The sequence below is a fragment of the Magnolia sinica genome, chromosome 7, assembly GCF_029962835.1.
Source record: "Magnolia sinica isolate HGM2019 chromosome 7, MsV1, whole genome shotgun sequence".
Lineage (NCBI taxonomy): Eukaryota > Viridiplantae > Streptophyta > Magnoliopsida > Magnoliales > Magnoliaceae > Magnolia > Magnolia sinica.
In genome coordinates this window covers 51,448,993-51,463,681 of record NC_080579.1, presented here as the reverse complement: position 1 = coordinate 51,463,681, position 14,689 = coordinate 51,448,993, and the positions used below count along the sequence as shown (strand labels likewise).

Sequence of the window (14,689 nt, the reverse complement as noted above, 5' to 3'; positions counted from 1 at the left end):
TTTATCCACACTGTTCATCACTTTTCTAAGATCATTTTAAAATATGATCCAAAAAATGAGGCAGGTCCACAGCTTCAGTGAACCACATCAAAGGAAGCTGCAATGATAATGACAACCAGCGTTGGAACCTTTCTAAGGGCCAACATAAAGGATTTTACCATCCAACCTATTCATAATGTCATGTAGACGTGGATACAAGACGCAAATGCGCCCACCAGAGGAAAAGTGAAGATTCAGCAATTACCGTTTTCTCTTCATCCTGTGGAAATGAACTTACAAACAGTTTGGGTGGCAAAAAAACAATAACATGGAGCATAGGAAAGTTTCAAGGGTGGAAAATTATTTTTCTTTTATCTAGTTTTCCTTTGTCTGGACGCCTTTAATTTTGGATCCACCTGATTTTCGTATCATTCCCTAAAATTGGTTGAAAAAAATAGATGAACAGGTTGAATTTTTTTAGAAACTTCACGGTGGCCCACGGAGAATCACCGGGCACCAACTTCGTACCAAAGGCTTTCACGGGAAATCCACATCCCCTTACAGTGGGGCCACTCATTATATTTTCTGTACAGTCACTGGTTCATCCATTTTTTCTAGTTCATTTTATGGTATGTTTAAAAAAATGACCCAGATCTAAATCTCAAGTGGGCCAAACAGTAAGAATTCCACCATTAAAAACTTTTTGAGCCATAGAAGTAGTTTTAGATATAATTGCTATTTGTATTTTTATTACATCAAGGTCTATGATCTTATGAATAGGTTGTATGGCAAACAAACATTATAGTGGACCCTAGAAGTTTTTAAGTGAGTGTTCAATCTCCACTGTTCCCTGCGGTGTGGCCCACCTAAATTTTGGATTTGCTTCATTTTTAGGACCATGTGCTAAAATGAACTTGGCAAAACCGATGGACAACGCGGATATATAACTCATACATTAATACGGCCCCACGATCCGGGCCTCACCCACCAAGCTGTAACCTTGCCTCACCTAATCCGCACTCCCATTTGTGTCCTTAAATGAAGACTAGCGTCTGTGCGGCCCATCATTATTTATGTGTTATATCCAATCTGTTCATTGGTTTATCCAGCTAAATTTAGCACATGAGCCCGGAAATGAGGCCACAGAACAAGTGGACCACACCACAGGAAACGGTTGGGATAAAAACACCAGCCGTTGGAACCTTTGTAGTGTCCACTGTGATGTTTGTATGCCATCCGACCCGTTCATAAGGTAAGTCGGACATGGATGAAGGGAAAACACAAAAATCCAGCATGGTCCAAAACTTCTGTAGCCCCACCAGGAACGTTTTAATTACGAATGAAGAATCCCCACTGTTTCCTGTGTCCCCTCCACCTTTGGATCTGCATCATGCTTGGGCTCATGCTCGAAAATGAGCTTGCGAACGGATGGACCGAGTCGATATAACAGGTACATCACGGTGGGCCCCATCATGACGAAGGAATCCCCTTCAATACTGCAAGCCGCGGCCACTCTAGTCGGCTCATCCAAACTTCACCGCGTAAAATTCGTCTATTGCGCAGTCTTAGTGCTGAAGTAATCCATCTCTTCCAAATTTTCAAACCAACCTGGTGATATAAAACAAATAAAGACATATGTAAACACAAGCAAACTCAAGGCTACTGCAACCCACCTTCCTCTCTCTGTCACGCTGCCCTTCTCCCCCTTTGCTTGGTTTTTCCTAAAACAAGAAAAGCAAGCAAGCATGGCCAGGAAGCGAGACGCCTTTCGAGATGCCTTTCTTGGAAGAGGCTTCAAAACCTCAACATTCAAAACGACTGTGGGACTCGCCATCTCTCGCCTCTCCGTCCTCAAGAACCAACGTCAGGTCCGCTATTCCCAGGCCCGAAGCGACGTCGCCCAGCTCCTCCAGCTCGGACATCATGAGCGTGCTCTCCTCCGCGTATAATCTACTTACTTTCTACTAAATTAACTGTTTCAATTTGTAGAAAATCTGTTTCTGTTGTTTGTTTGATAAATAAAGAATTTTGTGCCTGGAATTGTTCAGGTCGAACATGTGATCAAGGAGCAGAACATGTTGGACGTTTTCGTTCTGATCGAAGGTTACTGTAATCTCTTGATTGAGAGGACCGTGCTCATTGAGAACCAAAAGTTAGTCTTTCTGATCACTACAATATAACCTCTCTTTATATAGTTGGATGAATTAGTTATATGTGGTTTTTATGTATTATCTTCTTATTACAGAGATTGCCCCCATGAACTGCACGAGGCAATAGCGAGCGTTATCTTTGCCGCTTCCAGGTGTGGAGAATCGCCAGAGCTCAACGAGATCCGTTCTGTGTTCACATCAAGGTATGGGAAGGATTTTGCTGCTGCTGCTGTCGAGTTGCGCAGCAATTGCAGGGTGAATACCAAGGTAGGTTTTGCAGATATTGCTGATTTTATTTTGTTTTGTCTTTCAAATTTCTTTAATTTTTGTACTTGTATTTGGTTTTTGATAGATGATACAGAAGATGTCAACCCGACAGCCGAGTTTGGAAATCAGATTGAAGGTGTTGAAGGAAATCGCTGCTGAAAACGGGATCACACTGAATCTTGAAGAACCATCTTCTGAAATTGCAGCGGTAAGTGATTTAAACATTTTCTTCCCAAGTGGTTTCTTTAAGTAAATTTATTTTTTCTCAATATTTTCTTCATAAATACAGGTGGAAACTGAGTCGAACCACCGATCTAAGCCAGTGAAAACTACCGATGTGGGAGGAGTGGCTGTTAAATCTAGGCGTGATGATAATCCTCTAAATTCCCATGAATTAGATCAGGAGGAGCAATCGTCTGGATCGATCAAAGAAAGGAAGAAGTACGCGGATGTTGCCAGTGCTGCTCAAGCAGCTTTTGAATCGGCAGCTTTGGCAGCTGCCGCGGCAAGAGCTGCAGTAGAACTTTCAAGAACTGAATCCGGAGACCAAGGGGGAAGTCCGGGTCCTGTATCAAGGAATAGATTTGAGAGGAACCAAGATGATGGGTCCTCGAGATTGAGATCTGGGTTGGGAAACAATCCAAATGGGACTGTAATATCAGATGAATTTGATCGGGTTTCTGCCCGGTCGAGTTTTGACAAGGTTCACCCAATTCAAAACTCTAGTTCAGATTCAGAAAATGAAGAATTGCCAGCTAAACGTGTGGATATTCTCCAGCAAGAAATCAAAGGAAAGTCCAACGAGGTGGGTTCCACTCCGGCTGCTTTAGAAGAGGCGAAGATTCGGTCTATACAATTCGATGAGAGCGACGATGATGAGTCACACAAGAATCATGAATTCAATTTCAATCAGGAGTCTGACATTAGTAAGGAAACAAATAGATCATCGGCAAGAAGCACCGGATTGCCGATTTCAAGAGGCAGAGCTGGCTCTGGATTCCAGAAAACTGGACCGTTAAACGCAGTGTCGGATGAGAATGAAATAATCAAGCTTGACTACCCGCCCCGAAAGCAAAGCTCAATCGAATCTAAATATGATTCGATTGGCTTTTCAAATGAACACATTGATAATGTGGCATACAGAGCCAATCGAAGAGCCGCGACTGCATATTCAGAATCTGCAGAAGAACTACGGCTGCAGCGTCTGAACGTAGAGAAGAGGCCCATTTCTGTGAGGACTAAAAGAGGCTTTTAGGCGGGATGCGAGTGTCATGAAGGTTTTGTTATGTAAATCTTGAAGAAAGACTTTATTATTGCCATATGCAGAGGTGTTTGTTTAGTAATACCATTCTTCATAATCCGGATTAAGCCCTAATCAAGATTTTTTATTTTTTATTTTTATTTTTTGTGTTCCCATAGACATCAGATTTGTATGAATGAAAGCTTCAGTTTGCTCCACCTAATCACAATCTCGGGATGATGTCCACCATTCCTGATCGAGCACAAGAAAATGAGTTCATTTTTCAAAGGCATAGGGCACGAAAATCACGACCCCAATCTCTCTCTCTCTCTCTCTTCCCGCAATATCCTCTGCTCCCATGGAGCCAACGCGGATGCGGGAAGAGTGACACTAGAAAAGTATTTTGTGAGTATTAGGCCTATGATTTTGTTTAGAAAATCCAGTACATGGATTTAATTATCTGATCATTCATGGTCCAGTACATGGATTTAATTATCTGATCATTCATGGTTTTATCCAATTAAATGATCATCCAACCATTATATTATCCGTTCATGCATACATTAACTGTATATCCATATATCCAGGCATTCAACCATCCATACATTCGTTAATCTATGTGAACATGTGTTTTTACGATCCATCCATTCATTTAATAAATCCATTTGTCCATTACGAGATTCATCCATTTATCATAACATCCATCCATGCATTGTTAATCTATCCAATAAGTTATTTATCCATTTATAGATCCAATCATTAATTATCCATTCATCTAGCTATTTACACATTCACCCATCTGTTAAATTAATCGTTCATCCATTATATCATATTTTTACTCAGTTTTCTTGCAATCCGACCAGTAAATGTTATACCTGTCTGCTCATATACATCGATAAGTGATTTCGAACAACTTTAACATGTGCATTGTATTACGTGTATACTTATAACCACACATATGATCTCACACTTACACTGATAATACCTAAATATTACATATTTATCCTCCTAATTGCATTAGCTTCCTTGCTATTTAAGTGCTAAATTGGTTCACTAAAATATATTTTCTACATGCGAGGTAATTCAAAAGCCTAAGATGAATACATGCTTAAAAGATGATTTAAATCTTAAAAAAATATAATGGTGAAAAATTAGAGATTTTGAGACCAAAAGTTGAATATTTCAAGTGCAAAGGATGAAAGAAACAAAGTGCAAAAGGAAGAAAATGGAAGATTTAACGTTGAGTTAAAAATCGAAGAAAATACAACACTGGTCAATCCCATCGATGGGAGTTTGGTGCCATTGAGTGTATTTCGATGGGTGTCCGATATCTCGAGCACAAATTGATAAATTCATGAATTTTCTAAATTAGTTGTTGGACTCACTACTCGATGTCATGGAAGGAGTTTCAATGCCACTGACAAACTTTTGAATATTAAAAAACCATTGTTGGACAATTTTTGCGTTCCTAGTCAATCCCTTGAGGAGATTTTCGCTGCCATCACATTACCATCGATGGTGCGAGTAGCTACATAAATTCAAAGTCGGTTTACGAAATTTTCAAGTCGATGCGAAAGATAGAGTTCCTAATCTATTTAAAGGGTTCTTTAGGACGTTCCTAATAATCTTTCAGGGTTTGGGGAGAGGAGAGAGTGTGTGAGAGAAAAAAAAAAAAAAAAAAACTTAAGTAGAGCACCGACAACATCCTTCCGCTTTGATATCTTCATGGGTTATAATAGATCTTGGTTTTTGTTCTAAGATGTTAGACATGTTAGGCTAATCTTTTAGCTAAGGCTAAGAGATTAAGCTTTTAGTTAATTATAATATTTAGTTTATTTGATTCAATAAACATTGGTTTGAATAATAATAGATTGAAATCGATTTGGATTTTACTTAAAGTCTTTAAGTTGTTTCTTTATGGATTTGTTGTGAACTATGATTACAATGAATGTTTTGATTTAACAACTGCTTAGCCTTGAATTAGAGAATGAATCAATTTGTATAATTGATTGGTTCAATTTTACTTAAGGATATTTTAGATTCTCTTGATTCCCTATGATTGATGTCTAAATGCTTCATGAGAGAATTGTTCAATCAAAATCATATTTTATTAGTATTGATGACTTCGATTCCAATTGGGTTATAAGAATCGAATCAGTGAATGAGATATCGTAATTACTATAAGTGGATTCCTGGTGTTGAGTGTCAAATATTGTATATTTTTACTTATTTATATCTTGGTTTTATGAACATGATAATTCTTAATGGTATATTTTATATATGTTTGTATTGCGAGGTAAATCTGAGAGCTTGGTTTGAAAAGAATACTAAAAGCATGGATTTAATGCTTAATAATCAACAAGGTAAATGATCGATCTTAGGAGACCAAGAATGAAGAATTCACATGCCAAAGATCCGAAAAAACCAAGTACAAAGGATGAACAAAAAATGGAGAAGATTACAAAGTCTGTAGCGGAAAAACAGGCTATTTCAGTCCGACCTGAGCCAACTTTGGTCAGACCGAAATTGTAGAAAACTATCCAGCAAGAAATCAAGATTTTCAGGCTTAATTCGATTCGACCTGAGCCAATTTCGGTCCGACAAAAGCTTCGGTTGGAGATTTCGGTTGGAGTCGGTCCGACCTGAGCCAACTTTGATCCGACAGAAGCTTTGGTTGGAGATTTCGGTTGGAGTCGGTCTGACTTAAATTTAATAGATTTTATCATCAAAAATTTTCAACGTTAACTTCGGTCCGACTGAAATCGCGCAAAATTGTCCAACGAGAAAGTGCGATTTTCAACCTTAATTTGGTCCAACCGAACCCAACTTCAGTCCAACCGACGCGTAACACGAGACTTATGCGGAGTGCATAAATTCAAGACGATTTCTGAAAATTCTAAGGAGTTGCGTAAGATAGGACTTTACAACTATAAGTAGGAATCCTTAGGATGTTCCTAGGTATCTTTTAGGGTTTAAGGAGTAGAGTAAAAGGGTGGAGAGCTGCCACCAAAAGTCTTTTTTCTTCTTCTTTAGTTGTTTTTATGTTTTATCCAAGAGTTCTTAGTTCAATCATGTCTATGGTTGGCTAAATCTCTTAGCTAGGTCTAAGAAGTGAAGCTTGTAGAGTGATTAGGATGTTTACTTTGCTTTGATTCATGTTTATGTTGAACTTCATTGATTTCTAGTTGATTTTAAGGAATATTTTTAGTTTTCAATGATTTATTGTGACTCAAATTACAGTAGACGCTGCGATAGCTTTAAGTATCTTCTTTTCTTATTTGAGATTGTGGGATTGGTAAATCTTGTTGTTCTCCATCGTCTCCTGGGCATGGTTTGGTGACAGAATCCCTTCCAAATCTTCACAATCCTCTTCCATTGTGGCTAGATCAATGAGAAGTTCAGAGATTTGATCATCTCTCTTTCTAATTGGATAAGATAGTACTCTGATTCCAATTGGATATCTTGAATCAAGTAAGGTAGCATCCCAATAGCTATAAGTGGATCCTTGGCACCCTAATCCCCACCATTAAATTCACAAGTTTCAATTACATGATTCACAGTTACTCTCTCTAATATTTCAGATTTAGATTTTTATCTTCTTCTAGTTCTTGCTGTAGTTAAATTTAAAAACGTATAAGAATAATCCTTGTGGATTCGACCTCGGTCTTACTAAGATTATTACTATATCGCGACCTTACAATTAGGGTTGTGAACACCTGGATCTGTAGTCGTTTATTTACTTGATTTAAAAAACTCTTTAATTTATTCGCTGGATTAAAAACCCAGGAAAATCATTATCTTTATACTAGTTTTAGGTTTTGTTCCCCATTCCCCAAGCATTCGACCTCGGTCTGACCGAATTATTAATGCATCGCAGCCCTGCACTTGGGGTTAGCAACCCTTGGGTTTGGTCAAATTTTTAGCACTATTGTTAAGGAGTGGCATTGAACATAATTAGGTTTAGGTTTTCTAGGTCTAATTTTTATTTCAGGTTAAATTATTTTATTTGAATTTTTCTAACCTAAGGTTTCATTTTTTTAGTCTTTCTAATTTTAGAAAATTTTTTCTAAGGTTTGTTTTATTTCAGATTTTCTAACATCACTAACATTGGTTATTTATTTCTGTTTTGTAGGATTACTTAGTTTTAGTCCCATCTTGACCGGTAACATCCCTCCTCATTCCCTCTACTTCCTTAATTACTGTAGGATTTTGATTTTGGGTTAGGCTTAGAATTAGGGTTATCATGTTCATACCGAAATGGACATGAGAATAATCTAATCAACTTTAAGAGACGAAACATTAATTGAAGGGTTGTTAGATCACTATGTTAAGAAACACCCTACGTCTCATTAATTAACTGAAGCTACAATTGAAAATCGACTAGTTTATGATGTTCAGAAGACAATGCATGATTCTTATATGGGTGAGAACGCTTATCACCAACTATTGAGTACACCCACATATGACATGTATGATCTTGATTGGAGAAACCATCAGAATTTAAATTGGAGAGGTGAACCAACCATGGATTCTAACAATTATTTCCTTGGGCCTCCTACGTATGAGATCCCACTCAAAAAGACACAAGAGGATCCGGTTCAGAGGTTCATGAATGCTCAAGAGAAATTCAATCAAAACACCATTTTTGAACATACTGAATCTGGGGAGGATGAGGAGCCAAAGTATGTTCAAGAGCCTATGGTCCAGTTTTCCCAAAGGTTGATCGCAATTAAGCCTTCAGTTAATGATTGAGAGATGCAGGAAATTTCCAAACATGGTGATGGTGATACAATCCATTAATATGACCCGATTGATTCTAATGTGGAGAATGAATCTCTCTTCACAAGAACTTACTGACGTACACTCTCGTTGAAGGCTCCTGTAAGATACTTTATTTGGTTTTCCATCGGCTAACCAATAACCTTGGTCCTAATCTAAGGACCTACGTTTACTCATGCTAGAGGCTCCCATGGAGACTAACACGTACACAACCTTGTCCGCTGGGCTACACAACGACTTTGATTTAGGTCCTACACAAAAACCTAGTCGAGTTTAGAAATTCAAACTCTTACATTTATTCCTACACAAGGAGTGTATACAAACTCTTATAAATGACAACTTACTTGTCAGATTGAGCCCCTTTTATAGCACCTTCTTGGTTTGCTTAATCGATGCTCTCTTATACTTCAATTAGCTCCGCTCTGCTCCCTCGATCATGATTCGGATGCTTTGGAAAGGCTTCAGCTCCAAGAGTAAACACCTTACATGTAGTGCTCTTTTAAGGTGATTAGGGTGATGGAAGGTTGGATAGAATCTCCTACAACTAATAAAAGTTTGTAATCTTAGGGGATTCACCTAGATGAGTCTTTTAGAAGATTTAGACAAAAGATTTGACTATAGATCAAGTCTAATATCTGACATCTTCAAGTTATAGGTGGGAATCCTCATTAGAGTATTAATCTCAAGGAAGATGACTTAGAACTCATTGGTTTAGAGGCTTAGGATGAGAGATATGATTATGAAATCACATAGGATTTTATTGCACTAAAAACTTATCCAAATGCCCAAGAAATGAATGTCTTTTATAAGGAGTTCGAGCTCCAATGGTAAAAAAAAATGGTAGATAATAGCTCTGTTGATGGCATTGAGCATGCATTCGTTGGCATTGAGAAAATTGGATTTTTAGTTGAATTATTGCTGGACAATTTCAATATTCAATACCATTGGGGGGACCCTTGGATGGGTCCTTGATGCCATCAAGTAGCTTCATTTTGTCGGATATATTTGAGTTACCTACTCGATTCCATCGAGTGGTCTTCGATGCCATCAACGACCTCTCGAGGACTGCTTGATGAGATCAAGCACCACTCGAAAAGTCTTCTGCTTTAGTCATACGATTTCACAATAATTTTGCATCTCTTATAACCTTACTTATTATATTTCAATTAGGCTTTTAAGGCTAAGGAATGATAAAAAGGGTGAAAAGGCCAAGCTATATGTCCTAGAGGGGGAATAGGACTATGCCAAATTTAAGCTTTAACAGTGGAATAAAAGAATATGATATTCAAATAAAGGAAATCAATTTACAATGCAGAAATGAAAAGCAGCCTCAATAATCAAGTATTGAGAGATTGACACAAATGTTGTTCTAAGGACAACCTTACACCATAAAAATGAAGGGTTTATGGCAGGACAACCTTATTTCTAGAAAGTTCTTTGTATCGAAAACTTAAACTAAAGAGCAATAAATAAACAGCAAGGAATAGAAATATTAAACTATTACAACATTCCCCACAATGCTTGAAATGTAAATATTATAACATTCACATCCACACATACATCCCACAAACTTTGAATGATAAAAGATAGAAAATAAATCATACATCCACAAAACATAAAGAGTTATAGTGGTTCACCTGTGTGTTCACCAACTATTAAACAACAGCCACACAACTTGCTACTCCACTCCTAATATCCTCACTCAGTGGATATTAGCGTTCACTATGAAAATAGGTTTCTCAGGTTCACCTAAAATCTTCACAATTGTGTCTTTCAAATGGGCTTATACAATTCAAAAAACCCCACTTCTGAGTTTTCTGGCTCTCCTTAGATAACTAACAGATTGAGATTTGTCTGGCTTAATCTTAAATAAAACCAAAAGAATGAAATTTACAATAAAGTAAAATACCTGGATTTCTCCTTTTGTTGTAGCCCGGAAGAACCAAGTCGGAGTAGAAGTTCGAATAGAAGTTCAATGTCCAATACTCACTTAAGAAATGGTTCTAGGTTTTAGATTGATTTTAAATTAAACCAGTTGGGCTAGCTATATTTGATTTTGATTCCAAGAAGAAGGAATATCACAATTCCTCTTTTCAATTCAGATTAGAATATAGAAACAAAATCAAATCAATAAAGCTAACAAAAGAGAATATTAAATATGCACAAATTAGCTTAAAATGAACACAAACTTATCTTAGAGTGATGCCTTAATTTTACTTGAATTGAATTATCAAACTTTGAAATTCGTCGTCTATTTATAGTTGCAGAAACTCATCTATGACTGGTCCTGAGGACAGTACGACTGGTCATAGAAGAAACGGATTTTTGAAATTTTAGGCGCGATCGGATAAAACCGTTCTACAACTGGTCGAAGGTCGTCCACGACTAGTCGTGAGCCCTCCACGACTGGTCGTGACCAACCCACGACTAGTCGTGAGGCACCAAGTTTAGTTGCTGGAGTTTGAGTCGAAGGTACACGACAGGTTGTGAACAAGTCGAGCACTGTTCACACGACCGGTTTAGAAGACTCCAGGACTGGTCATATCTCAACCAAAAAATTTTAAAAAATTACGACGACTTTGGACTGGTCCTGGAATTTCTTGGACTGGTCGAGCCAGTTCTAGGACTGGTCGAACAGGGTCCAGGACTAGTCTTAGAACAGATCAAATTCATATAAAAAGTTTCAATATGAATTATGTATACAAAATGACCTACCCTAAGGTCAATCTAAGGTCAATCATACCTAGAAAGTGAGATATGAACATCGAGACATCAAATGATAGTTGACCTTTGAATATTGTAAAGCTTGGGATCTCTATACTTAATGTAGCATTGAACTTGAGATCTTTTAGAGCTTGAACTACACTTCATTTCGAGTTGTACACTAACTTGAGTCTTTAAACAAGATCACTTCTTTCGTTATAGCTTGTACTTGCATTTCTTGAAATGGTTTGAAGTAAATCTTCGTTCTTGACTTGAAGCAACATGTTTAGAGAGGTGATGCAATGTTTTGATCATATATAACAATGAGCTACACAAGACATAGATTACATAAGACATAGATTGATGTTTTGGCACCACAAAATTTGACAACCAAAGGAACATAAAACCATAGCACTTACAATCTCCCCCTTTGTAAAATTTGTGAAAAAACATACTCAACAATAATATCACCAATACACATTCAAAGAATCATGTATGCACTAGTTATAAGAGAAAACCACTTACAGCCTGGTTAAAGAATCATGCACCAGTTATCATCAACTTGCACATAACATTATGAACTTGGCACAAGATAGGCAAAACATATATCTAAAAAAAATTATCCAAAAAAAATTATATGCTACCCATAATCCATATCCATGCCATAAGCAATCAATCCAAATATATCCATGTCATAAGCAATCAATCCAAATATTTCTCCCCCTTTTTGGCACAATATGACAAAGGAAGAAGAAGAAAATGGAAAAGAATAAGAAACAGGAGTAATAAAGGATTTAGACAAGATATAAGCAAATTAAAGTCCACATAACATTAACTAGTTTAAACAAAAGTCAGTAAACCAAATAAAGTTCACAAACTAACACAAGTAGACTTAAATTATTATAGACCAAAGAGTAAAGCACTTAATTAGATCCTGAAGAAGGCGCAGGGATGGTAGGATCAAGTTGATGAAGGCCCTTGTTTAAGTGCCTAAGATACTTGCGCATATATTTAAACTGTAAATCTTGGGCCACATTCATATTCTCTACCTTTTCCTATAGAACACGAAGACAAGCATCAAAATCAGATGGCTCATAGTCAGGATCATTAGCAAAATCAGATTCAATTTCATCAAAAATATCATCCATATTTATATCATCAAGAGGAAGATGGACTATGGGAAGTTTTCTTTTTCCCTCTAGCATCCATTAGCAACAAGAAAATCAATGTATTAAGGAGTTACAAAAGATGAGGAATGGGTTTTCTCAAAAATAGAAATTTAGGAAGAAAACCCCAAATAACTCAACAAAGCTTGAAATCAAACACTCCAATGAAGAAATTGAAGAAAATAGACCATGAATCTTCAAGTAAGACTGAAAAATGCACTAACCTTGATGAATCAAACAGTAGGGTTCGACTAGTCGTGCCACGACTTATTAGAGAGAAAAGAAAAAATGAGGAAGATGATGGTTTTCCCCAAATTAAATAGACCAGCGCGTTACACGACCGATCTTGGGCCGTCCTCGACCGGTCGTATCACAACTGGTCGAGCACATTCTTGATTGATTGTGTACTAACATAAACATGCATTTTTCATACAAATTTAAAATTTAAACCAATAATTTATCAAATATATATATATTATGATACAACTATGCATGAATAATCAATTTAAAATGCACATACTAAGATCAAATTTTAATTTATTAAACCTCCTTTTTTCGAGCGGTTTAGTGAAAATGTTAGCAAGTTGAGTCTCGGTAGGAATGTATTCCAAAGATATTAGCTTTTCTTCCACTAATTCACGAATGTAATGATACCTAATGTCAATGTGCTTGGTACGTAAATGCTGGATTAGATATTTTGAAATATTTAAAGCACTAGAATTATCACAATATAATATCATTGATTCCTATGTAATTCCATAATCGCTTAACATATGTTTCATCCAAACAAGCTGAGTACATGCATTTCCTGCTACGATGTATTCAGCCTCAGCAGTTGAGAGCGATATAAAACTTTGCTTCTTGCTAAACCAAGAAATCAAACAATTTCTAATATAGAAACAACCACCACTGGTTGATTTCCTGTCATCAATATTACCAGCCCAATTAGCATCTGAGTACCCATCCAGTTGAACACTAGTATCATATGGATACTAGAGACCCAATTTAGTAGTACTTGCGACATATCGCATAATCCTCTTAATAGCTGTTAAATGTGACTCTTTAGGATCAGACTGATATCTAGTGCAAATACCAACACTTAAAGCAATATCAGGTCTACTAGCAGTTAAATAAAGTAAACTACCAATCATACTATTAAACATTACATTTCCCATTTCTTGAAGCACCTTATTTTTCCTCTCCACAAGTCCATAATTCTTACTGTTCTCAAATCCAAACTTTTTGATTAAGTTCAGAGCATATTTGGTTTGAGAAATAAAAATGCCATCAGATTGTTGTTTCAATTGCAACCTTAGAAAATAATTCAATTCCCTAACCATGCTCATTTCAAACTTAGATTTCATTAAAGCTGCAAACTCAACAGTCATGTTAGAACAGGTAGATCCATAAATAATATCATCAATGTAGATCTGCACTATTAAGATGTGATCATTAAGTTTCTTAACAAAAAGAATCTTATCTACACTTCCCATTTGAAAATCATGACTTAGTAAAAACTTAGTCAATTTCTCGTACCATACTCTGGGAGCTTGTTTTAAGCCGTAGAGAGCCTTTTTAAGGTGATAGACATCATCGATGTTCTTAGGGTCTTCAAAACCCATTGGTTGTTCAACATACACTTCTTCATGCTATAATGACCCAGAAAATTTCGTGCAAAGACCCGAGTACTACCTCAAATTCTTTACAAGTTATATGTGGGTTAATTAGTGCTAAACTCGATTACTTGTGAAATTAGCACCAATCACTTTAAATTTGATTTGCAAGACTTAAAACCTGTAGAATCGTTAGCACTATGTCACCTTGAAATCTAGGATTCAACGCTAAATCCAGTTGCTCTCGGGAGTCTTGGAAACTTTATATCGGACCTAGACCGCGCGTTGAAAGTCCGATAGCGATGATCTTAGACAATTATGATCACCTTGTTGGGCTTGACAATCACCTCAAAAATCAAGTCCAGATGATGTCCTGAGTCGATTTGCTTGAGTCCGGAGTAAAGAGTGTGAGAAAGGTGAGAAATTAAATATGAATTTATGAAATCTGAGTCATGTCGCTTGCGCGTCGATTTTAAGCAATCTGACTGTTGGATTCTGACCTAAATTCACCCTCGGATCAGGGAAGATGGCCCAGGCATGTCATAGTGCCGGTGGACCTGATCGAGTTTCGGTGACTGTTGAATTGAGATTGGTCCACCATGAGCGATCTGTAAATTCGATCGGTACAAAAACTCAACCTGACCTAGATCCATGGTCAGTGAGCTTAAGTCCGACCGCACGTGGAAAAGGGACCACCAGAAGCGCTCCGTTAGATCGAAATAGACCTGATTTGGTTATAACCTAAGTATACCTTGGCCCTGGGGCTATTTTCATCAATTTTAGGCCTATATA

General features: G+C 37.1%; 1 protein-coding gene across 1 annotated transcript; it reads left to right on the top strand.

Moving 5' to 3' along the window:
- The first annotated feature begins 1,576 nt into the window (after positions 1–1,576).
- Positions 1,577–3,771, top strand: LOC131251345 (uncharacterized). The gene is made up of 5 exons (XM_058252026.1): positions 1,577–1,922; positions 2,028–2,131; positions 2,225–2,396; positions 2,482–2,604; positions 2,686–3,771. The coding sequence occupies exons 1-5, from the start codon at positions 1,725–1,727 to the stop codon at positions 3,649–3,651; spliced, it is 1,563 nt and encodes a 520-aa protein (XP_058108009.1). The 5' UTR covers positions 1,577–1,724; the 3' UTR covers positions 3,652–3,771.
- Positions 3,772–14,689: the final 10,918 nt, after the last annotated feature.

Coding starts and splice junctions, on each gene's coding strand:
- LOC131251345 (XM_058252026.1), top strand. CDS start 1,725: ATGGCCAGGAAGCGAGACGCCTTTCGAGATGCCTTTCTTGGAAGAGGC. Junction 2,397..2,481: donor ATTGCAGGGTGAATACCAAG/GTAGGTTTTGCA, acceptor GGTTTTTGATAG/ATGATACAGAAGATGTCAAC. Junction 2,605..2,685: donor CATCTTCTGAAATTGCAGCG/GTAAGTGATTTA, acceptor TCATAAATACAG/GTGGAAACTGAGTCGAACCA.